The 26,959-nt window shown below is 39.0% G+C and overlaps 1 protein-coding gene across 1 annotated transcript; it reads left to right on the plus strand.

Annotated features, from left to right (window-relative positions):
* Positions 1-964: 964 nt before the first annotated feature.
* LOC149263980 (wound-responsive protein-like protein) lies at positions 965-25,332 on the plus strand. Its single transcript, XM_089427188.1, has 2 exons — positions 965-1,207; positions 24,986-25,332. Exons 1-2 carry the CDS (start codon positions 1,134-1,136, stop codon positions 25,056-25,058), a joined length of 147 nt encoding a protein of 48 aa, XP_089283314.1. The 5' UTR covers positions 965-1,133; the 3' UTR covers positions 25,059-25,332.
* Positions 25,333-26,959: the final 1,627 nt, after the last annotated feature.

Below are 26,959 nucleotides of genomic sequence, written 5' to 3' on the forward strand. Positions count from 1 at the left end.
TCACAGAGATTTCACCTGAAAACAACTCCACCTCTATTGCCCTAACAATACAAAAAATTTCCCAAACAAGTGTGCCCAAACCCTAGGTGTGATTTAGACTTTGAAAAAATGCGATTTGCAATATCTCAATTTTAGACAAACATGATTGCAATATCTCAATTTCAAACAAACACGTGTTGAAAACCCATCATCCCACACTCAGATTGTAAATGCTAAACAAAACTCTCACTATACTAAGCATTAATATATCATATTAATACTTCTAATATATTTAGAAAAAAAAACAATATATAAAAACCCTATTTGATTATGCATTTAAAAAATAAATTAATAAAATTGTTTCATAAAAAACAAATATATTATAATTATTAAAAAATTGTTTCATGAAAAACAAATATATTATAATATTAATAAAATTGTTTCATGAAAAACAAATTGCTTATAAGTATTATAATATTGATTTAATGGAGATGAAAAAAGTATTTCTCCTCTGCCCATAATGACACTAATTAGCAATAAAAAAACCATTTAAAAAAAAAACCTTAACCATATAGCAGAAAAATCCTTTTTAATTAATGAATATTAATAATTATTTTTTCATCCATAAATCCATATTTTTATTTTTAGTTTTTTTTATAAATTTAACACTGCCATTCTAGATTATTACATATACCAGAAAAACCCTTTTAATAAATATTTTTTCATCCATAAATCTATATATATATATATTTTTAAATTTAACACTACCATTCTAGATTATTATATATATATATATATATATATTTTTAAATTTAAATTTAACACTACAATTCTAGATTATTACATAAATTATAAATTTTTTAAAAATCGATGCTACTAATGCCTTTTTCTCTCCATAAATCCCCTAAAAAACCGTTTAAACTTTTAACACGGCACCCACTCCACCCTTAAGTGCACGAAGGTTGTGTTTTCTTAGAAAACCCTTAAAATTATTCCCCAAACTCGTTGGAAAATCCTTATAAGAGTATTCCCGAAAGATCAAGAGGCTTAGGCTTAGAACCTGTCTCTACGATATCTCTGTGCTCTTCCACTAGGGTTGCGGGGTTGCCAGTAGGTATCAGGCCTTGATTTATTTGCATTTCCAGAACGCAGAGATGATTTACGACGTGAACTCACCACTCTTCAGGTCCTTCCTCAGCCAGAAGGGAGGAGCTGCTGCTGATAAAAGGTCCGTTTCTTACCTTAAAAGCTAGTCACGGTTTCGATTTTAGGGTTTACCTAAATATATTCATATATTTCTTAGTTTGATATACCATAACACCATCAAGGATTTATTTCGAAAATCGGTGACCGGTTTGGAAATTCTGATTCGTTTACATTTTTTTTTAACAAAAGCGGTTGAATTTTAATAAGAAGTGAGGTTGTGCCTGAGCCAAACCACCACTATTACATTCTGCTGTATGATTTCTGGCTATTCTGGATCCTCAAAATCCGGCTTTTCCAATAGACTTTCGCTGATACATTTGCTGCCCTTTTTTTTTTTTTGTTGAATTGTTAAGAGGTCCTAGCTTAACGCTTAGATTCTAAAATCAAGGGAGATGTCTAAGATTCATTTCCGCTTTTCTTCTGGTTGGATTAGGCGATCCTGGCTTTGTCCAAAGTCGTTTCCTGTGTCTCGACATCCTGTAGCCTCTGTCTATGAAGATATTGTGAAGCCGTTTCATTTCCACGCTGTTAGCCTCTGACAATAAAAATATTGTGAATCAGTTTCATTCCTCGCTGTTTGAAGTCAATTCCTGTATCTCGACATCCTGTAGCCTCTGTCACTGGAGATATTGTGAAGCCGTTTCATTTCCACGCTGATAGCCTCTGACAATAAAAATATTATGAAGCCGTTTCATTCCTCGCTGTTTGAGTTAACTTCTTTAGTCATGATAGCGTTAGCTGCGGTCATATGCGAGGTTCGTTGTATTCTGCTGGAGCTGAGGTGAGCCCATCTCATACATCGACTGCTAACAGCGTCTTTTAACCAGCGAATGACAGCGTCTATCTTCAGCGTTGGGTGGGTGCTGCCATCGCCTTTCTTTGGTCTTACATGGAGCCAGAACTTTGCATAGAGAGGTGTAGCAATGACTGCCCAGACCTTGCTCTGCTGATCCTCTCTTTTAAGGAATTGGGTGCCTTTCTATTGCTGTGTCATTCTTTGACAGAAGACCTTGAGCTAATAGACAGCCCTTATTTGCCAGTATGTCTGCTTCCTTATTTCTTACTCTTTCAAGGGTCCTGTTGAGTAGATCACCAATGTTTAGTATTTTTATCAAGATCTCCGAGTCCCCAAAGATTTGAAGATTTTCCCCTTTGTTCCCTTGAGCCAGTTGACATGCTTTGAGCAGTCCTAGAATCTTGGCCTGGTTGTTTGTGCTTTGTCCTAGGCCCCAACTAAAGCTGTTCTTTTTGTGCCCTTCTGAAGAGTAGATTGCTCCTCTTGCCCCTGATATCCCCGGGTTTCCTTTGGAGGCTCTGTCAAAGAATATCGACACTTTGCCCCGTTCTTTCCACCACTTTTGAAAGTCCGGTTCAGTGATCTGAAGCCGCCACTCTGGATTGAGGCAAGGTCGGGTGGGGATCTTTTTATTGCTAGTCCGCCTCAAGGACTCTCCTATCTAGTTGAGTTCTTCATGGAGGAGAGATTTGTCTGTCTTTTGAGGTCTGTTTTCATATGTTTCCAGCAATAGAGCTTTTGCTTTGGCAGTCACTATATGGGTGGGTTGTAGTCTATTGTTGAAGATGGCTTCATTTCTAGCTAACCAAATTCCCCAGTAGGTGTATTTTGGAATTGCACTCCAGATTTTAGCCCACGTTGTTTTGCTCTTCAGAGTGTGAGGATAGCGCTCTTCCCATGAGTCGAAGAGACTAATGATTGAGCGCTGCGCTGGAATTTGGGCGTTTAGCCCCAACATTGCTTGTAGCCAGACTGCTTGAGTGAAGGGGCAGTCGATGAACAAATGTTCAATTGTTTCTTGAGCCATGCAGCAGAGAGGGCATCTATGGGGACCATTAATTCCACGTTTCACTAAATTATCTCTAGTGAGGACCCTTCTGTGCATGAGAATCCCGCAGAAAAAATTATTTTTGGGAGACCAAAGGGGTCCCAAACATGCTGCCAAATCTTTGCAGAGTGGATTTGAGGTTGTTGTTTTTGAAGAGCTGCAAAGCCTTGCCTCGCTGAGTAGGCTCCGGTCTTCCCCCAACCTCACTTGTCCCTCGAATGGAGATGCACGGGTGCCAGACCAGAGAGCTTAGCTAGAAGGAGATGAAGTTGGGGGGACATCCAATCAAGAGGGCGGTGGAGAGCCCAATTGCTCCAATTCCCTTCGGAGTCCCAAGAGCATATGTCAGCAAGCTTGTGGATACCTTTCTGGATGAGCCAGTTGCACAAATCTGCAATTTCTGGGGCTTGTTTTAAGGGTTGGAGGCCCATGATCTTATCTTCCCACAACCAAATTTTTTTTTCGTTTCTGGGATGCTGTAGAGTTGGTCTTTAAAGAACTCCCAGCCTCGGCTACAAAGCTTCCATAGCGTGGTTCCTTTGCAGGAAACTCCTTCTTCCATATTGTTTATTGAGAGTCTGTGCAGATACTTTTTAATAAGAACTTGGCTTATAGGATGTCTATGATTTGAGAAGATTTTCCAAAGAATCTTACCTCCCAAAGCCAGATTGGCTAGCCCGGGATCTCTTACCTGCAGTTCGCCTTCAGTTGTTGGCATTTTCACTATTTCCCAGCTTACAAAATGATTTTTTTTGGTTCCTCTTTCCTCCTTGCCATAGGAAATTTCGAATCAACGTAGATAGCTGTTCGGTGATCATCTTTGGAGCTAAAAGAAACGCAGCCTAGTAGATAGGGAGGAGAAAACTGATTTGACAAGAATGAGCTTCTCGGCTATGGTAAGCCATTGCCTCCCCATGCAGTCATTTTGCCTTGATTTTGCTGATGATTTCTATCCAATGAGGGGCCTTGCTGGTTCCTAGTGTTAGAGGCAAGAATAGGTACTTGAAATTGTCCTAAGAGGCAAGCCTAGGTACTTGAAATTGCCCCAAGAGGCTTAGCGGTGAAGCCCCGGGCTTGGGCAATCCTAAGAATAGTTTGCTGATCTGCCGCCTAGTCATACACTGCGCTTTTCCTCTTGTTGACCATAGCTTTGGAGACTCTGCAGAAGCTTTGGATTACTTCATTGAAGGCCCTTGCAATTTTAATGAAGGCTCCTCCCATAAGGATTGAGTCATCGGCGAACAAGGCATGGTTGATTGGTCCATTTACCGCCTTGATGCCTGGAAGAGTCCCATTGTGCTTCTTTGCTATAAGCTTTTGGCTTCGGGGATCTGCCATTAGAATGTACATGAAGGGAGACAGAGGGCAGCCTTGCCTAATGCCCCTTAAGGCTTTGAAGTAGTTTGCCGACCTGCCATTTACTAGAGGGGCTATCCAAGGTTCTCCAATACATGCTTTGATCAATTTTATAAAGTCAGAACTGAAACCAAAAACAGAAAGAACTTAGAGGAGGAAAGAGTGCCTTACTTGGTCAAAGGCGTTCGTCATGTCCAACTTAATGAGCATACCTTGCTCTTTGCGTTGATGGTTGGAGTGGATGATTTCTGCACCAGAATCATGTTGTCCAGGATATGCTTGCCTTTGACAAACCCGCCTTGGTTGGGAGAGATGAGTTTTTCCAGTAGCGGCTTCATTCTGTTTGCAAGTAACTTGGTGAGGATTTTGTAGGACGCATTGCATAGCGAGATTGGCCTAAATCGGTTGAATGCCACCGGATTCGATTCTTTTGGTATTAGTGCTAGGAAAGTGGAGTTTGTGCTTCCTCCCACTTTGGCTTTTCGAGGAAGCCTTTGATCATTTGATGCAGATCATCCTTGATGATGTCCCAACAGATTCTATAAAAATGGATGGAGAACCCATCGGGTCCTGGAGCTTTGTCTGGTTCCATCTTCCATATGACATTGTTGATTTCATCTTCAGTGAAGGGCTTTAGGAGTGATGAGTTATCCTCCTCGTTAACCAGTCTTGGGACGTGCTTGAGGAAGTCTTGTGCTTCCTCTTCATCATCCGCACCTTCTTCTTTGTACAATTGCTGGAAGTGAGAGGTTGCAGCCTCTTTTATCAGAGTTGTGCCTTTGAGAACAACCCCATCTGGTGATGTGAGTTCAGCAATGTGGTTTCTAGAGAGTCAGGTTTCGAATTTGCTTGTGGAAGAAGGTTGAATTTTTGTCTCCAGACACAAGGCGGAGATTGCGAGATTTGAGCCTCAAGGATTCTTCCTCCTCTTTGAATGATCGAAAAGTGCTGATTTGGAGATCTTGCTCAAACTGGATTTCTGAGCAGGTAATGTCTTGCAGCTCCAGGCCCATTTGGAAATCATATAGCTGCTGAATGTTTTGTTTTCTATTGCTAGTGGGAGAGTCCGTGGGCTATTTTATCCATTCTTTCAAGGCTATTTTGGTGGCCTTTAGCTTTTGCTCCTAGACATAGTTGGGCGATCCAAAAACATGGATGGACCAGGCCTTCTTGACTGTATCCATAAACCCTTCTCTATCTGCCCAAAGAGGGCTGAACCGGAAGGGTATTGGCCCCAAATTTTCCTCTTCTTCCAGCAGTAGAAGGATGGGTTTATGATCTGAAGTCAATTTTGGCAGAATTTTTGTGGCTATGATCTTCTTTTCTGAGAGGAGGGTGCTCTGAAGTAGAAATCTGTCCAATTGGGTTGAAATGTGCTCCGCCCCAATTCTGTTATTTGTCCAAGTGTAAAGCCTTGTTTTTGGCTTAAAGTCCAGTAAATCCCATTGTTGCATCAGATCTTCCATAATAGGAAGGAAGTGATCCCTGTTGCTGGTTCCTCCTCTTTTTTCCTTTGGGTCAAGGATTAGATTGAAGTCTCCTGCTAGAATTATATTCTTGAGGGAGTAGGCTTCAAGGAAGTCGGACAGGGTTTGCCAGCAGACTTTCTTTTCTGCATAGAGGACAGGTACATAAAGATTAAAGAGAGCAAAGGTAATCTTACTATGAAGGTGTCGGAGTTCGGTGTAAATCCAGTGCTGCGTCTAGAAGGAGCTCTCAAGTTGAAACTTGTCTTCCTCCTAGAGAGTGGCAAGCCCACCGCATGTACCCCTTGCACTTACTGCTTTTCTAGCTTTTGTTTTCCATTTTACTTTGCTGAGTTCCAGAAGGGATTCCCCTTCTATTTTAGTCTCTTGGAGCATGAGGATCTTAGGAAATTCTGATTTCAATAAGTTCTTGACTGCTTCAGCTTTTGAGGGATTCCCCAGTCCTCTGTAATTCCAAGAGACTAATCGCATTATTTACTAGCAGAGGGTGGGGCAGTTCCTCCCTTGGGAGGCCTGGTTCTAGTATTTCTACCTATGGACATCTCAATCATGGGTTGGCTGCCTTGCATTTTTTGTCTCTCCACCTCTTCTTCTCTGGCCTCTCTGTGAGATTTCCTCCCCACTCTTTTTGAGGGCCTCTCGTTTGTCTCATCTTCCGAGGATCCCGAAATCTCTGGAGTCTTCTTCCTTGTCATATCTGCATAGGTTGGGGAGCTAGAGACACCTTTTGGAGTCGAAGTCTGGAGTCCATTTATTCAGATACAAACCCTGGGGCCCCATGAAATACGGGCCATTTCTGAATATGAGGTTCCTGTCTTCTATCGCTTCAAATATGAATACAAAGAAGCCTTTGCCGATGAAGTGGCTTTTGATTCCTTCCTTGACAAGAGATTGCTAGTTCCTTTACACCCAGGCATCTACAGCTTTAGGTGAGGGCCATAATCCAGTGAACTGTCCAATAAGCCCTCTTTTTGCAAGATTCAACACCGCTTTACAGGATTTTTCAGTCGACAGAGTGACTGTGGGGATGGAATCCATTCTCTTGACAACTTTTGCTGGTTTTCGATTGCTGGCCGTTTGTTGCTTGCCGCTACCAATTCTCGGAATGCAGTGATCTCAGGTGGTAAGGGAGGATCCTGATTGCGACCCCTTCCTAGGGCCATGGCGCTGGAGCTGCGCTAACTCTCACTGTTGTTGTGTCGGTTCTCTCGCGCGTAGTGCTTTTGTCCGCTCGCTGTCTGTTCGTGGTTAGGTCATTTTGAAATTTGCATGGACTCTGATTCGTTTACATTTCGCTAGAATGCATTTGCCCTTTTTTCTATGATCCATGCTTTAATTTTTTTGGTTGGCCAGGCATATTGATTAATGGCGTCGCTTTTGTGCTATATTAAGGATGCCTACATGTATTCTATCCGTAGTTGTTGCTTTGACATGGTTGTAATTAGAGCTGCAATTTATTATATCTATCTGTTTGGCATTAACAGTAGCATCCTGGCTTTGAAGCTGTAAACATGAATGAGATCCAGAATATTAGTTGACATGTTATAGCTCCCTTTTTTTGGGTTGGGCTGGGTTGGGGAAGTGCTTTAAGAAGCAAGTGCTAGGAGGCTACGTCGCATCACACTCAGGCGCAAGGTCTTAGAAAAATCGATCAGCACGTGCCTGACCTCATCTCTCTAAGCATTGTGCCATTCAAGTGGAGTAGGCTACTGTTAGAACAAGTCATGTTAGATAGCTCGACCTTACTAGTGGGCCGACACCCCGTTGGCTCAAATGCCCAGTTCTATACCTGATCTATAAATGAGGTTTTTTCGTTGACAGTTTTATGAAACAGACTACCAGACAAGATGGACAATAGAGAACTTTTGGCAGGAAAGTCATTGGTTGGCATAAAGGGTGATCACAAGTTAACAGAAGTACGATGCAACAGAATATAAGGAGAAAACATAGAGCTTTGAGCAATGTACTGTCTGCATGCTTATCCCAAATAAGAGACTTCCAGTGAATCGTAACCACGCTTACGGTAAACTGACTTTGAAAGAGAATTTTACAATCCATCATGCTACATCCAGAAAATAGTAGCTATGCTCTGTGAACTGATTTTGAAAGAGAACTTTACATCTGTCATGCTAGATCATTAGTGTATGTTTTCCCTCGTCCAATTCTACATTGCAAGGTGTCACCGGGGTGAGACATGTACGGTTGCATGATAGACCATCTTGTAATAAAATTACTCTCTTTAAAGGTTGGGTTACTAAAGATGATCCTATTAGAATGTATCGTGTGACACCTCCTTCAGTGACCCGGTATCAACTTCTGTGATATGAAGCCTTAACATTCCTTATATGGTGGCGACACACAATAGGAATGGTCTTCTGATCCACTTGCTTCTTATAAGATCGAGAATATGTAGGCCACATTTTGTTTCTAGTAGCCTATACACCTTGTTATAGATGATTGTTGATGTACCCAAAGCTGTGCATCACTGCATAAATTCAATACTTAATGATTTAATTACTTCAAACTTTCAAAGTATTTCTCCTATATAATATATATTCTTGTGTTGATGGCTTAAACAAAATTCGTTGGGTCTTGAGAATTGCCTTTGATAGTTTTGCAAAATTTGAAATGTGCCCCTAATTGTAGAATATTGTGGGGTGCACACAGAACATATCTCTCTCTCTCATTCAGAGACACATTCCAAGAAAAAAAGCTTTGTAGTCCATATTTCTTGTAAGAGATCAAAGTATACACAGATTAAGCCTCAAGGAAAATACGGCAACAAATAAGCAGCTTGCCCATGGACCATAAATGCACCTGGCTGTATATGCCTGCTGTTAGATCATTGACCTACCAAAATCCAAGGATAGGCATATACAGCGCGATATGGCCCATTAGCAAGCTGATTATTTTCAGCCAATTACAACTATGTTAATATTAAATTGCAAGTTCTGAATTACTTTCAGCCAATTACAACTATGTTAATATTAAATTGCAAGTTCTGAATTACAGCAGCAAAGGACAAACAAAACCCCTGTAAAATTGGAAAAAAAGACCCCTGAATGATATACATTGCAAGTTCTGAATTACAGCAGCAAAGGACCAAAAAAAACCCTTGTAAAATTGGAAAAAAAAGACCCCTGAATGATAAACATTGCATGTTCTGAATTACAGCAGCAAAGGACAAACAAAACCCCTGTAAAATTGGAAAAAAAGACCCAGACAGATTTGGATCGTACAGAGATCTTTCAGAGGAGGTGCTCACAGTACCGAACAGAGTAGACATAGAAATGACATGTTACAGTCTTCTGATGACTTTTCTTGGAAGTTTAAAAGCACCAACAGTTAAACAGCAAAAGTATGGTCATAGAACCCAATCAGAACCAGTTACAATCTTAGCAGCACAAATCTTCATATGATTGAAACCAGATTTTCAGACAGGAGGCCAGCACCTCTGATTTATTCAGTTAGCAATGACTCTTCGTGCAGGGAGGGTGCATCTTTTGAAAGAGAGCCTGCTGTTGTGTTGAAAACACTGTAGATATGGGAAAGAGAAATGAAATCAAAATGAAGATTTACCTCTAGAACTCTCTGAATAATAGATCCTAGCACTGCATTTGTTAATTGACATCTACTATTTGCCCAATCTATAAGCACATTGGTGTCACCCAGTACTTGAAGTTTTTTTTATCCCTTCTTCTGCACCAGTTTTCAGAATAATGATAGGGCAGAAGTTCTGCTCTATTGTTGTTTTGTTTGTTAGCGTGTCTGTGACTTGCAGGAGTAGGCTGTGAGCTATCAAAATCACCTGGGGAACACACCTGGCTTGGGCCACACCAACCCTTAACATGGCTGGATTTTTTGCTAAGTTACCAGGATTCGGATCCGGATTTGGATACGGATCCGCCAGCTTTTTGAAAAGCCAGGATCCGGATATGGCAAGTACAAACAATATAAAATATTTTATAATTTTTAAAAATAAATTATATATAAAAATAAAATAAAAACATATATTAATTTTTAAATATATAGTTTTTATATATAGTACCTATAAAAATATATATTAGATATATTAAATAAATAATATCAGAATTAATATATTATTTATAAATATTAATTAAATTTGTATAAAATAAAAAAATTATAATTTCTGTTTAAAATTTTAAATATAAAACTTCTATATAATATTTTTAAAATAATTATTAATTTCAGGTGAAAAAAATTATTAATTTAATATATTAAAATTAATGTATCATAATATTGAAACATTAATTACTAGTCTATAATATGGTCAACCGTAGGTTTATAATCTTGAAATTAATGAATGCCCTTGTTAACTATTCCCACGACTGATTTTTCCAATATAGTGTTATTCATCCGCTGACATTTTCTTTCTGGAATTCTGCCTTGAGATATAATTTGAAAATATGCGCTGATGTCAAACCATATTACACACAGATTAATGAACTCCCGCACGGCTAATTTTTCCAATATCGGGTTATTCATCCGTTGACATTTTCTTTCTAGATTCTGCATTGAGATATAATTTGGAAATATGTGTTGACGTCAAACCATATTATACACAGACAAATGTTGGGTGGGCAGATCTTCGTGGATCCGGATCCGAATCCGTCTCTGATCGGGGATCCGCGGATCCAGCCGCTGGGCCTGACGGATCCGGTAACATAGATTTTTTGGTATCTCTTCTTGACCATTGTGGGTTTTGAACCTTGGCACCTTATGGAATGAAATCCTTGAAATCCAATTGTGCTAGTGGGATTTGATAAGCTCGACTCTATTGTTGGTTCTAGGAGATGCTCCTTGTTTTAAAGAAAACTAGTGCATCGAAAAATATCAAGGGTCACTAGTGACCACAACCCCACATTTACCAGGGGTTTCTTCATAGTCTTCATTAAAGAAATCCCATGCGAAGGAAGTGTTTGTCATTGGATGCATTAAAGATTTGGGAATCTTTGAAGGGAGTGCGTTTCGACCTTTTCTTTAAGACATTTTAATGGAGCGAAGCCACAACTACTTGAGCTATATATAAAGGGTTATCTTGTAAAAATATCTTGTTTCTAGACAACCAAAGGCCCCATAGAACAAAGCAGTGATGAGCTCTATTCTCTATGATGGAACTTGGAACTTGGGTAGCTCAAAGGTATTTCCAAGAGAAGGAAACCCACCAAATGTGAGTTGGTTGGGCAAGTTACCCAAGCGGTTGGGGTTTTGACCCAAAGTTGTGGGTTTGGACCCATGTCAATTAATTGTTTATTTTAAATTATGGTTAAAAGCAATGTTATCAAAACTGAACCAGTGATCGAACTGAAAACTCTGTGAGCCAGGAACCGGACCTAAATCAGTAAAAAACCGGAAAAAAACATTTTACCAAAAACACACAAAATATTCATATTTTAAAGAAAGACATATATATATTCATGTGCATCCCATATGAATCCAAACCATTTATACACAAATATGCAAAAGTTCTCATTTACATAGCATGTAAGGGTGCACATAACCAAAATAGTATCAAGTGCAATCCATCTATGAACCAAAAATACATCAACAAATAGGCTATAGATGGCCTCTAGTACCCTCAACAGGGGGATGTGTGAAAGTACCCTCAAATTTTAGAGAAATTTAGGGGGGACAGGGAGAAGTCGAGGTATATAATATTTCTAATATATATATATATATAAATTCAAATTCATATTCAATAATTAAAGCATAAATATATCAATCAATACATAATTGAATTAAATAATGAAATACACTAGTCCATTTTCATCGTTCATACTAGTACGTACATCATTCATCCATACACCACGAGATTAAATAATGAAATACATTGATCCATATTCATCATTCATCATTCTAGAATTTACATTGATTTACAAATTAAAATGATCATTCATCACTCTAGAATGTAAATTGATTTGAAATTTAAATTCATCACTCATCATTCTATAATCGAATTAATACTAAACAAAATAGATTATAGTAGATAATAATGTTATCGGAATTGAATCGGTGATCAAATCGGAAAACCCTCTGAAAAGAGAATCGGTCGAAATTGGCCTAGTACCGATAAAAAAACTAAACCAAAAAACCAATTGACCAAAAACACCTAAAATATTCAAATTTGAGAGAAAACATATATATTCATGTGCATCCATATGAATACAAACCATTTATACACAAATAAGCAAAAGTTCTCATTTATATAGCATGTAAGGGTGCACATAACCTGTAACACTGAGTGCAATCCATCTTTGAACTGAAAATACATCAATAAACAAGCTCTAGATGGCCACTAGCATCCAAAAAGTTATGCTACAACAAATACCTACATATCATCAAAGTCATTACCTATATTGGGATCTTTGTCATCAATATCACCCTCTAAGCATTAAAATGAGATAGAAAAAATGTAGCATGTCAAGTCAAGATTTTGTTTAAGTGATGGGTACATTTTTAGTAGGGGTCATGATAGAGGAGTTTGACAACCAGTGCCATTAATATCAAGGTACATAGAGGGCTTGGTGCTCTTGATTAAATACTACTTCCATACCCTCGTACATGACAAAATCCAATGGAAACATTGCAATCCCCCCGATCTTGAAATCCTGAAAAATTGTGAAGTCTGCTCGATTTTGAGTGAGATCTAAAATTCTACTTTCTCCATATGAAATCCAACGAGGTCAAAACCACTCTCAAACATCCTGAATCATTTCATGGTAATGTTAAAAATTTAAGTAAAGTGACATTCTCCTTTTACAAAATCTTTTAAGTAAAATGATGAAAATGAAAGATTTTGTAAAGGAGAATGTCACTTTTACTTTAAGAATTTAACATTACCATGAATTACATAGCAATAATAGGGCCATAGGCTTGAATATTAGATTTCCCCACACAAAAGTTCTTGAAAAACGGAAGGAGTACTTCTAGGCGTCCCCCGTCAAAAGGGTTGCATTTGGACATCCCCCTTTTGAGGGGGTGTGCCCAGAAGCACCCCTTTTGGGGAGACATGTCCCCCACATTGGGGAAACGTTCCCCCTTGTGTCTCCTCACGTCTTCCCAAAAGGGGGTCGTGGGGAAACGTTTCCCTAGGCGCCCACCCATCTCGGGTGTGTGGGAAGCGTGGTGTGCGTGCACCACACCACGGGGGACGCGTCCCCGTGGAACACTACAAAATCATTTCCTATATTGGGGTTTTCGCCATTAATATAACCATTTAGGCATTAAAATAAGATAGAAAAAACAAAGCATGTCATGTCAAGATTTTGTTTGCCATTTAGGCATTAAAATAAGATAGAAAAAACACAGCATGTCATGTCAAGATTTTGTTTGAGTGATGGGTACATTTTTAGATATAGGAGTTTGACAACCAATGCCACGAACATCAAAGTACATATAGGGCTTGGTTCTCTTTATTAAATACTAGTTCCAATGGAAACGTTGCATTTCCCCAATCCTGAAATCTTGAAAAATTGTTAAGTCTGTTGGATTTTGAGGGAAATCTAAAATTCTACTTTCTCCATATGAAATCCAATGAGGTTGGAACCACTCTCACACATCTTGAGTCATTTCATGGTAATGTTAAAAATTTAAGTAAAGGATGAAAATGAAAATTTAAGGAAAATGTCACTTTTACTTAGAATTTAACATTACCATGAATTGCATAGCAATACTAGGGCCATAGGCTTGATTATTAGGCTGAGGGACATAGGCTTGAATATTAGGCTAGCCTAGGGGAGAGTAAAAAGTGGGCCAACCAAATAAAAAATAAAAAAAGCAATATTTTTTTGCACGGAACCGATCCTGAACTGGCTAGTTCGTTTCCAAACTGGCCTTTTTGGTTCGGAGGCCCGGTTCAAACTGGTTTTGGGCCAAAAACGGCCGAACCGACTAGTTCCACTAGTTTTGATAACACTCTGTTAAAGGGTTAAGTGGGAAAAACATTAAAGGATCTAAAGGAAAACTATAAATAGGAGGTGAAAGGAAAGGCCTAGGCACACAAGTGGGGAAGGATTTTCACTTGTGAAGAGAGGGAGGCTAAAGGGCATAAGCGCCGCAAATTTGCCTCAGAGGAGCCGTAGTAGCAAGGAGGTCAAGTTTCTCCATGATCTGGTTAGCTAAAGGAGTCGCTGCCAAAAGGGAGGAGGTCGAGTAGGAGGATCTAGCTACAGAGTGTTGTTAATGTTGTGTATCTTCATTGTGAATATGCTCTAGTTTAGACATAGACCATATTTGGGCTACAAGGAAAATTCATCATGGTATCATAGCTACTTTGAAGAGCACGTCGATTAGAGTGTGCACAGGCAAGCAGAGTGAGCCAGTGGAGGTTGTGTAGGCTCAAAGGGAGTCTAGATTGTTAATTTATGCAAGTAGGGTGAAATTCCACCTTGGACAACTCATATGATGAAGATGATGATTGCGTTGAATTCCTCTTTTCAAGAGGACCAAAATCTACCTAAAGATCACCTCATTTGGATAAGCAGAAGTTGGTTTTTGAATTTATGTACCCCACTCATGTACATTGGGACAGGTTGGCCTCACACACGTACAATTGGACAGGTTGGCCTCACACACATGTACAATTGGACAGGTCGACCTTAACACCAAATGGGTCCCCATGGAAGCCCATAAATACAAGAGACCTCAAGCTCATTTAAACATCATCATCAAGCATCTTCTTCTCTTCTATTGTTTGGTTTGCACAGGTCTGAAGAAGGAAGCTTGCGAAAGGTTTGAAACTATAGGTTTGAGACTCGCACGTGTTGAGGGTTTCTATTTTCTGGTCACACGCTTGTTCCAGGTTAGATTTGATTGCAGTCGCATGCTTGCAATGCCTAAGAGAGTGGCTGGGAAGCTACAGTTGCCCACATGACATCTTGATGGCTGCGACTAGGTTTTCCACTGGGGTGTGACAGTTGGTAAGCCACGACCGCTTGTTTGCAATGTCTCAAGGAGCGACCAAGAAGACATGCTCACAAATAACTTGATGAGTGCGATTGGGATTTTGAGCTAGGGTTTGACAGTTGATCGCAAATGTCTGAAGGCTGGAAGGTTTCTCTTTGTTGTACGGTAATTTTGGAAGTCTACGTTTGATTTGTATTGGGTAAATCTTTGCTGGATGATTATGTATTGGGCTCATTATACTCTCTGCTGAAACATTTTATGACAATCTAATAAGAAGAAGATTTGAAAGGGTTTTCCCCCATATTGGGGTTTTTCCCCGGTCTTTGACCAATCATGTGTCTCTTGTGGTTGTGCTATTGTGTCCTTTGCTATTGCATATATTGTTCTATTTTAAATTACTGTTTATGATTGGAAACATTGTTAATAATTGGATGCATTGCTAAATGAAGAATTGATTTGGGCTGAAGTAATTGAAACAACATAGAACAATCTGAAAATTAACATGGTATTAGAGCTAAGGTGAAGGACAAGCCCAAAAGGAGACAAGCATTGAAGCAATCATCTTTGGAAAGTTGAAAGAGTCGATCTAGTCAAAGTCAAGATGACTTCCTTCTTCAAGAGTGATGAGAAGTTGGGTGACTCATCCAATTTTGCTGCATGGAAAGTCAGGTTGGAGATCATAGCTGATAACAATGATGTTTTGGACTATATTCAAGGAAGAGTACTCGAGCCTCTAGAGAATGATTTAGCTGCTGCCAAAAACAAGCATAATAAAGGTGAGTAAAAAGCAAAGCAAATTATAACTGATGGTTTACAAGATAATTTACTTGCATATGTTGGAAACTTAAGAAGGTCTAAAGACATGTATGATAAGATAGCCGACATGTATGAAGTCAACAATTTGAATGAAATCATCTCCTTGAAAGATCAACTCAAAGACACCAAGATGAACAAAGGAGAGTCTGTGCAATCCTACATAGGATATCTCGTCTTAGGGATCACTTGCAAAGAGTGGGACAATCAGTGCTTGGCAAGGAATTGGTGATTGTGACTCTAAGAGGTCTCCTTCCTATATGGGAAACCTTGATTATTGCAATAAGCAACAACAGTGTCCTCCCGTCATTTGATGAAATAGTTGGAAAGCTTACACAAGAAGAATCAAGGATGATATCAAGAGGAGGAATTCAAAAATATGAAGAAGGAGAGCTCGCTACATATATCACTCATGACAAAAAGAAGAAGAAAGGAAAAGTAGGTCCATCAAGAAAGCCTCCTCCTCAAAATGCAAAAAGAAAGAATGATAAAACATCGTCTCATATTGAATTTTATAATTGTCACAAGAAGGGTCACTATGCATGAGATTGTCTCGAGAAGAACAAAGGGCCACATTACAACACTAGAAACAACAATAGGTTCAATAATCAAAGGAGAAAAGATTATCGAAGAAATGACCGCAATAAAATATATGAAAGTAGAAGAAGAGATACCTCAAGCGACCATGAAGAAGATCATCGTCCTCAAAAGAAGTCAAGATTTCCCAGGTATGAAAGTAATGCTGTAAATCAATCTGAATACATTCTTATTTCTGCACTTACTAGTTCTTCTCCTCTGGATTCGTGGGATAGTTGGTTGGTTGATAGTGGGGCCACTCATCATTTCTCTGGATATAAGGAAATTCTCTCTAATCTAGTAGAGAGGGAGACTAAGTTGAAGATTATTCTTGGAGACAACTCCACTCATCTCGTAAAAGGTTTTGGGTTTGTCAAATTTCATTTGAATTCTAGGGAATCAATTTTGTTGCATGATGTTATGTATGTACTAGGATTAATGAAGAATTTGGTATCTATATCTGCTTTGGAAGATAAAGGGATGAAGGTTGCCTTCATCAAGGGAAAAGTTCTGGCTTGGTCTATTGGTTCACCTATGAGAGATGCATTCACATTAGGATCAAGATTTGAAGGACTTTATAGTCACTAGAAGACCACTTCTAGCATTGGTTCATAATACTAATCACCTAATTGAGTTATGGCACCGAAGATTGGCTCATCTACATTATGATGCTCTTCTGAAATTAAGGAAATTGGCCTTTTGTATTCCTGATGTATTCTTGATGTTCAAGCCCATCATGATGGAGTATGTCCAGGTTGTGCAAGTGGAAAGAAGATAAGGGGACCATTCCCCTCTAGCGAGAACAAGACAACTAACATCCTCCATCTCATCCATTCTGATATATGTGGTCCAATGCCCGTGCAGTCTATTGGTGGCCATCTCTACTATATCACCTTCATTGATGACTTCTCTAGAAAGACATGGATATATTGTTTGAAGCACAAGGATGAAGCCTTTGAAATATTCAAAGAGTTCAAAGCTTTGATAAAAAATCAAACAAGAAAGATAATCAAAGTATTCAGGTTTGACAATGGTGGGGAATACATGTCAAATGAATTCATATCATGTTGCCAGAAAGAAGTAATCAAGAAGGAAACAATTGTTCCATATACGCCCAAACAAAATGGATTAGCGAAAATAAATAACAAGTCTATATTAGAAGCTGCCTGTGCCATGCTCCATGATAAAAAGTTGCGAAAGTTCCTTTGGGGAGAAGCAACACATATTGCTGCATATGTTCAAAACAAGGTGCCTCATCAAGCACTGGAAAAAAGACCCTCGAAGAAGTGTTCATAGGTGTCAAGCTCAACGTTAGCCATCTCCACATCTTTGGATGCCTCGTATATTTTCTTGTGCGAAGGACAAAAGGAACAAGTTGGAGGCTACAAGAAGAAAAGGTATGTTGGTTGGTTATTATGAAAATTCTAAAGCATATAGAATATATATTTTTGGTCATAGGAAGGTTAAAATTAACAGGGATGTAACATTTGATGAAGGTGCTGCACTTGGAAAAGCAAAAGACCTTCTTCTAGATGGTCCTTCCATGCCTGAGTTCGAGATTGATATTGTTGATGATCGCATGGAGCCTATGGATCCCTTCCTCCAAATGATCCTCCTACTAGGAGGAGACCACTTTGGCTTCGTGACATGCTACAGGATGCTGAGAGACATGTTCCTGTTCAAAGATCATTTAGAGATAGGAAGCAACCATGTAGGTACCAGGGATATGTTGTAGCCATGGGTACTATGATTCAAGCTGAGCCTTCCACATTTGAAGAAGTCGTAAAAGAACAAGTTTGGAAAGATGTTATGGCCGAGGAGTATGAATCGTTTATGAAAAATGATGTATGGGATGTTGTGCCAAGACTGAAGGGGAAATCTGTGGTGACTTCAAAATGGCTATTCAAGATCAAGCATGGAAATGATGGTAGCATTGAGAAATTCAAGGCAAGGTTCGTGGTTCGAGGATTCTCACCAAAAGAGGGAGAGGATTATGATGATATCTTTGCACCTGTGGCTCAATACACAACCATTCTTTCCTACTAGGAAGAGACCACTTTGCCTTCGTGACACGCTACAAGATGCTAAGAGACATGCTCTTGTTCAAAGATCGTTTAGAGAAAGGAAGCAACCATGTAGGTACCAAGGATAGGTTGCAACCATGAGTACTATGATTCAAGCCGAACCTTCCACATTTAAAGAAGTCGTAAAAGAACAAGTTTGGAAAGATGTTATGGCCGAGGAGTATGAATCGATTATGAAAAATGATGGATGGGATGTTGTGCTGAGACCGAAGGGGAAATTTGTGGTGACTTCAAAATGGCTATTCAAGATCAAGCATGGATTCGAATGTAGCATTGAGAAATACAAGGCAAGGTTCGTAGCTTGAGGATTCTCACCAAAAGAGGGAGGGGATTATGATGATATCTTTGCACCTGTGGCTCGATACACAACCATTTGTTCGATAATAGCCCTTGTCGCAAGTCAAGAATGGACTCATCATCAGATGGACGTAAAGATTGCATTCCTCCATGGTATGTTACAAGAAGAAGTGTATGTTGAGCAACCACAATGATTTGAAGAAGAGGATCGAAAGACACATGTTTGTAGGTTAAAGAAGGCATTGTATGGTTTGAAGCAAGCCGCCAGAGCATGGTGCGCCCGCATAGACAGTTATTTGGTGTAGCGGAGATTCACAAGAAGCAATTCTGATTCCAACCTCTAATTCAAGGTTGTCCAAGGTATGCTGTTGATTTTGGTTTTATATGTTGACAATCTATTCTTGATAGGTAGTGAGCCTTTGATGATCGAGTGTAAGAGGGAGCTAGCCTCTGAATTCAAGATGAAGGACCTCGGACTCATGCACTACTTTCTATGTCTTGAGGTGTGGCAAAGACCCGATGAGATTTTCCTTTCACAGGGAAAATATGTTATGAAGTTGTTAGAGAGATTTGGAATTACATAATGGAAGTCCATGGCCGAACTGATGGAAATGAACTTCAAGAAGTTATGTGGAGAAGCTGCGGGATCCGATTTGGTGAATCCATCTGAGTATAGATAGTTGATTGGGGCTCTAATGTTCCTAGTGAACACCCGTCCAAACATATACTATGCAGTGAACACACTAAGTCAATAGCCCCTCCATGCACATTGGATCGTTGCCAAACACATCTTGAGATATTTTCATGGGATGATCTCACTTGGTTTGAGATATTTTGCCGGAGATGTTTGACTTCATGGATACATCGATGTTGATTGGGCAGGAATTGTTATTGATAGGAAGAGTACGTATGGATGTTGTTTTAGTCTTGCATTTGCCATGATATCTTGGATGAGTAGGAAGTAGAAGTCCGTAGCATTGAGTACAGTCAAGGCAGAATATATTGCTGCTAGCATGGCTAGTTGCTAAGTAGTTTGGTTAAGGAAGCTCTTTGGAGAGCTATTTGAGTAGGTCCTAGATACTATAGTGATATATTGTGATAATAAGAGTGGATACGTTTGGAAGAGAATCCTGTATTTCATGACAAGTTCAAGCACATAGAGATCCGATATCACTTCATTCGAGACATGCTGTAGAGAGGAGTTGTTAGACTTCACCATATATCGACAGTTGAGAAGATTGCAGATGTTCTCACCAAGGCTTTGCGGAGAGGGAAGTTCTTGGTATTTAGAGAACAACTTGGAATGATGGATGTGACCCCTCTTGATAAGGGGCATCGCTGATCGAGGACATTGCGCCAACTCTTCCCCCTTGTTGAGCTCCCAGGGTGAGGAATTGAGATACAGGTCTCCTGGGGTTGAGGGATCTCTGGACAATAGGGTATTACCCATATCTATTACCCATAGGGTTGGAGATGTTGCTCCCCTATTTGGTCTATGTAGAGCATACCCTAGTTGGCATCATACCCACAAGCCAAGCTTGTTGGGAATACTACTCCTCGTTTGGCCAACGGTTTGAGAGTGTACTTGGGGTGTACAACCCATGTTGGATATGATGCAAGTGTTCTACCTCATGACTCTTGAGGGTCATTGATGGGAAAATCGGCAGGCAATAGGATTGGGTTAAGATTTTCTCCCCTTTGTGGTTTTGGGTTGAGAATAAGCTCCTCGATATGATTCCAAGGTTGAGATGTGCTCCCCTGTGTGTTTGAATATCCTATTGCTCAATATGGGGTTAAGATATGTGACTCCCCCATGAGATAGAGGGTGGCAGCCAATGCTCCCCGATTCTTCTTTTAGATTCGAGAATGTTTCAACTTTCAACAGATAGAGTTGAGCAGAGATGGACACGACATAATATGATGATCAACGAACAAATATTGGTAGGTGGAATTCTTCCTAGTTTGAATTCTTTTGAGAGGACCAAAATCGACCTAAAGATCACCTCATTTGGACAAGCAGAAGTTGGTTTTTGAATTTATGTACCCACTTATGTACATTGGGACAGGTCAGCCTCACACACATGTACAATTGGACAGTTTGACCTCAACACCAAATGGACCCCCATGGAAGCCTATAAATACAAGAGACCTCAAGCTCATTTAAACATCATCAACAAACATCTTCTTCTCTTCTTCTGTTGTTTGGTTGACGAAGGAAACTTGCACAAGATCCGAAACTACAGGTTTGAGGCTTGCACGTGTTTAGTTTTCTGTTTTCCAGTCGCACGCTTGCCGCAGGTCAGATTTGACTGTAGTCGCACGCTCATAGTGCCTCATAGAGCGGCTGGGAAGCTACAGTCGCCCACATAACATCTTGATGAGTGTGATTGGGTTTTGAACTAGGGTTTGACAGTTGGGAAGCCATAGTCGCTTGCTTACAATGTCTCAGGGAGCAATCGAGAAGACACAATTGCTCACAAAATAACTTGATGAGTGTGACTGGGGTTTTGAGCTAGGGTTTGATAGTTGGCCGCAGTTGACCGTAGATATCTGAAGGTTGGAAGGTGTCTCTCTGTTGTACAGTGATTCTGGAAGTCTGCTTCTAATTTGTAATGGGTAAATCTTTGCTGGATGATTATGTATTGGGCTCATTGTACTCTTTGCTAAAGCATTTTATGACAATCTAATAAGAAGAAGATTTGAAATGTTTTCCCCCATAGTGAGGTTTTTCCCTGGTCTTTGACCAATTTGGTGTCCCTTGTGGTTGTGTTATATTGTCTCCTTTGTCATTGCATATATTGTTCTAACTTCAATTACTGTTTATGATTGGAAACATTGTTAATAATTGGATGCATTGTTAAATGAAGAATTGATTTGGGTTGAAGTAATTGAAAAAACATAGCTTTAGAGGGAGATTGCAAAGGAACATCAACTGCCCAATGGAAGTTTGAATCTTCAGGTTCAAGCAAGAGAGTGTAGTTTTTAGCCCATGGAATGACAGTCACGAACCATGCGAGAACACTCATGGTAGTGCAAGGAAAAGTCATGTTGCATGTGAGGACAATTATGCACCATGCAAGATAAAGCTCGTCCATGTACAAAAGAAGATGTGGCACATGCAAGGAAAGATATGGCTACGCAAGGGGAAGTCATGACTCATGCAGGGACAATCATGGGTATGCTAAGAATGTCATGGAGTTGGGGATTTCAAAGTGTGAAGGAAATACCTTCCTCAATAAGAGGGAGTGTTGGAATTTAGGTATCTTGAAAGGTATTTCCGAGGGAAGGAAACCCACCAAAAGTGAGTTGGTTGGGCAAGTTACCCAAGTGGTTGGGGTTTTGACCCAAAGTTGTGGGTTTGGACCTAAGTCAATTAATTATTTATTCTAATTTATGGTTAAAGGGTTGAGTGGGCAAAACCTTAAAGGGCCAAAGGTTCCCTAGATAACCTAAAGGAAAACTATAAATAGGAGGCCAAGGGAAAGGTAGAGACACATAAGTGGAGAAGGACTTTCACTTGTGGAGAGAGGGAAGCTAAAGGACCTAGTCGCATATTTGCCTTAAAGGAGCCACAATAGCAAGAAGGGTGAGTTTCTCCATGATCTGGTCAACTAAAGGAGCCACTACCAAAAGGGAGGAGGAGGTCGAGTAGGAGGATCTAGCTGCAAATTGCTATTAATGTTGTGTATCTTTAGTGTGTCTATGCTCTAGTTTAGACATAGACCAGATCCAGGGTACAAGGAAAATTCAACACTCTAATGTAGCCTCATCATAAATCTAGAATTGGAAGGAGTCTAGCAAAGTACCTTGGTTCCAAACAATTGAGCTATAAACTAACCATAAGACCTCCTTTATGATAGGGCTTGAGGAGAAACAATTTACAAAGAGGTGATCTACTAATTCAGTCTTATTTGCATAAAAGACATCTATTGGGCACATTCCAACTCCTTGTTTATCCATTGTTTTGGGTAAGGACTTTTTTGGAGAGGGCTAGCTACTACATAAAAGGCAGAATATCTCTCAGAGCTTCATAAACTAGCTTGGGTTAAGAAACCCATGGTCTATATTCCTAGACCACCTCAACACATCCTCCTAGTCTTGAAGAAAAAGGGCACAATGCTTGAGTTGAGGGATGTAAAGGGACTATTCTTTTTCAAAGTTTCAGGTAGGTTTAGGTCTTCAGTTGTTAACCAATGTTGGAAGGTTTTGCTAGGCCTTGCTTGTTTAGGTCTAAGAGTCAAAGAATTTGAATGTTGGATGCACATTACAACATTCATAACACCCTAAAATGGTTATGGTGGGTTTTCCACTTAAACCTCTAACCGTATATTTTAAATGCTAAATTGTTTAACTGATCGTTAGCATCAATTTTTATTGATATGGTAACATTTTATATCAGTTGTGTTATATGAACTTGTAATTTTCTCCCTCAACTTGTAATTTACCAAGTTACCTAACTACAACATTGCTTGCTTATTTTATGGAATAACATGGCAGTAATTTGTTCCAATTTGTATAAATAAGTGAAGTAAATGTTCAGAAATCTTTGTTACACTACATGATTAAGGTCATAGTTTTAAAACTTGGACTGAAACTTAGACTCAACCACCTATCAACTTGGGTTTCAACTTGCACTGGGATTGACTTGGATTCCATTACTCGGTTTTCAACTTGGATTGACTTGATTCAATGACTTGGTTTCCAACTTGGATTGAATTGGCCCCTTGAGCCGAGTTGAAGGTTGAATTGACTTGGTGGCCTATCAACTATGATTATGATAAATGTGAACATAATTGGAGATTAATAAAAGTGTCGTCTATATTTTGTCGATGTCCTGAAAAATCATAATTTTTTCAGCCAGCTGATTTTTTGGCCTGATTTTTTTTTGATTTTCTCCTTTGGCAAAATTTACCTGATTTTTTTTTGATTTTGAAAAATTAATATATTGTGTATTTTTTAATATGTACTGCAGCTTGCTGATTTTTTGTTGATGTTTTCTGGATTCTTGTTGATTTTTTGCTGATGCCAATTTTTTCAACACTGATCTAGGAACCTTTAGCTATTGTTCTCATGAAACCTCCATCAGACACTAGGTGTTCATTTAAGGGTTACATGAAATCTTCATCAGTGTTAACTCAAGGATTTAAATTGAAATGCAAAATCAAGGCCTAGTGACTCTAGCTTATAATGCTTCCCAAAGGGGGGTATATGCTGTGCTTTTGTCTTTTAGAGTATAATTTGTTCTTGTTTACAAATTATATTTCATACTGCATAAGGTTGGAATGGCCATAATCCTAGTTGGACTGATATCTATTATTGTCGCTGCACTAGAGCATTGATTTAGGTTTGAAATTGTTGGTGTATCTACTCAATGTATACCCTACTCATCGCATTAATTTGTAATTTTCAACTTCACGCAAACAAACTCTTTAGACATGATCTCTTGAGATGTTTGCCCTTTTGATTGGCTCCTTACTCTGCTAATGTGGGTTGTCTCTATCACAATCTTGTTTACATGCTGGTTTATGATGTGCTGTGGAAACAGAATCCTTGTTTTCCATGCTTGTGTGTGTTTCTCTTTCAGTGATCCTTTGTATTGAGCAATCCATCAATCACGTCATTCAAAAACCCTTTGACTTCTGATGTAGTTGAACTTATTTAATGATGTGTAGCTCATGTTCCGTTATGCTCCAGCTTTTACATCTTTTTTCCTGAAGGAAAACACCTTGTGGAAAGCCTTTCAAGTACTGCACTGTGACCCTGCAGATGGTAAATGGGGTAATCTGTTGGCCCCGAGTATGGAGCCTAACCCTGAGGGGGTTAAGTGGGTTGAATCAGTGACCTCCCTGACTTTGGGGGATAGACCTTACAGTTGGCTCATGACCACTTGTGCTAACCCTTGACGCTAAGGAAGCGCCTGTTGCATTCTTTTAATAAATCTTTCGAGTTGTTGTCAGTTGAGCTGACCTTGAAAACCTCACGTGAAGGAAACTTGTGCAACACATAACCTAGAAGCAACAAGGTCAAATATATTTTTGTATTGCATTGAAATTATTCAGCTGATTCCTCTTCAGGAATTTTAGGTAGTTGTTTCTGTCAATATTTCCAAGGAATGTTTGACAAAGACAGACAGACCATTTACATTTACCCCTTAATAATTTTATCTTTCGACATTTCTACAATTGGTTGTTGCCGTGAGTTACAACATGTCTTTGGAGGCATTTAATGGTAATAGTTACTGGTAGTTACCTCTTTGTTGTTATACATATGTTCTCATTCTTTAATGAATAGTATTCATAGTACTTTCTCTCTTGGACATAATCTGTTTTTAATCCATCTATCTACGATGAAAGATGTACATTTTAAGGAAATCAATTATCTTTTGTGCATAGTTTGAATGTGGTTGTCTATTTTGCAGGAAATCCGAGGAACAGAAGCCCAAGGAACAGAGGCCAAAAGCTAATGAGAACAAGCCAGTTATGACTGAATGATACAAAATACCTCTATGTACTGTCACGAGTGTCTTGCTTGGTGCACAATGTAGAATTATTTTTCTAATGGTCTACAATTCCCAGGATTCTATTTTTGGCCATAATTATTTTGAAGTTTAATATGTACATATGAGCTGAGAACTTTTTCCTGCATGATCTTGAACTTGTTTAAACTTATGGGTATGTTACTTTTTGTTTGAAAAGTTGGGGGCATTGATAAACGTTGTCTTACTATTGTGTTGTCAAAGAAATTCTCATAGCTTGTTTTGCTGAATACCCATTTGTAGCATTGCTTTGTTTAGCAGTTCATGATTTGCAGTATGTCTAATGTGACAAGCCTGTAGGAAATTTGATGCATGGTTCATGCATCATTAAGTGCCTATGGATTATGATTTAATACTGTATACACAGTGATAACTTTGTTGGCATTCTGCAGATAAGTTGTCTTTTCTTTTCCTATTCAGTGTGCTCGGTGCAAGTTAATAAGATGTGCACAAAAGCAAGACTGATGATTTCTTACCTGTTTTCTTTTCATAGTAAAGTTAGATGATTTGAGTGGTGTTTGGAATTGGATTGCAATGCTTTCTCGAGTAGGGTTTTTGACCGGGAGTTTGAGCACAATATAGGCAATGGACTGTAAGATTTTGCAATATTTTCCTTATTTGTCCCACTTTGGTTTGGTTTGAACTTTGAAGCATGGATTTTGTTTGGGTTGCAAGTGCCTGTATGTATTTATGATTAGTTTTTGGAACTAACATAATTCTTGGAGATTTTGTTTTAGAAATATTTTCCTATTAGGGGTTGCATTAAATGTACACGTATGTCATAAAGAAACTTCTTGGTTGCTGGACTGTATTGAATTCATCTCCATGGCGATTTTATTGAGTTCTTTGATACCACAATTAATATAATATGTGTTTTGAAATACGCTTTGTAATCTGAGGATTTTATCCGATGCCCTTTTGAGTTTAGGAATGCTGTTTGAATTGTTTTTAATATTCACAATGAAAAATACTGTCGTGTTTCCAACTGCTATTATTCCATTCCCGTGTCTAGGGCTTTTAAAATCTCTAGCTAACTGGAATCTACAAAAATATTATAAAAAAAATCCATACTGGAAAGGTACTTTAATGTGCTGCCATCACTGACATCTTTCATGTGCTGTTCATCGCTGTCATGATTTTTCCTTTGACTGTCCGAGTTTTTTTGGATTTCCCGATGGCTGTACATTCTATTCCTTGTTGTGCTGTACATTCTATTTCTTGATGTTTCTCTTTACTCCTATGTTGTCCTGTTGTATACCAAAACTTCATTCTTGTCATTTTTCGATGGGAGTTATGGCACGCTGAGATAGTATTCCTCCTGATTCTCTCTGACAATTCCTTCTTCCTTCTCCACAGCCTGATTTGCATGATGATCCGCTTGCTTATTATGCATCCTCAAGACATGTTTGAAGATTGCATTTCCGGATCCTGCTAAATTCTTTTTAGTTCTTTGGATGATTCGGCTCATAAACTTCTTGTTTGGGTTCCTATATGTTGTATATCTTACAAAAATATGTAAAAGTTTATCTGCTGTAAATTAAACAGCAAAAGGAAACTGAGTCAAGGATCATCATAAGGTAGTAGCCATTTATTGCCCTGTATATTACAAAAATATATGCAAACGTCTGTCTGCTGTAAATTAAGGCCCTTCTGCTTCCATGTTTAATTCTCAAAATATGTGCATGTGATACTTTGGAAAAAGGTTTGTGATTTCTTTTATCTGATCTGCAAGTGGTTGAAAGATATCATGCTGAATATGGCCAACACCCCTCATCCAATTGATAACTAGAAGATAATCTGCAAGTACATGCAGCCTTGCAATCCTTTTTTTTTTCATTTACCAATTTTAAGAGACAC

The sequence above is a fragment of the Pinus tabuliformis genome, chromosome 6 (genome assembly GCF_031772625.1).
Source record: "Pinus tabuliformis cultivar Carrire ecotype Pingquan chromosome 6, CPIR1, whole genome shotgun sequence".
NCBI lineage: Eukaryota > Viridiplantae > Streptophyta > Pinopsida > Pinales > Pinaceae > Pinus > Pinus tabuliformis.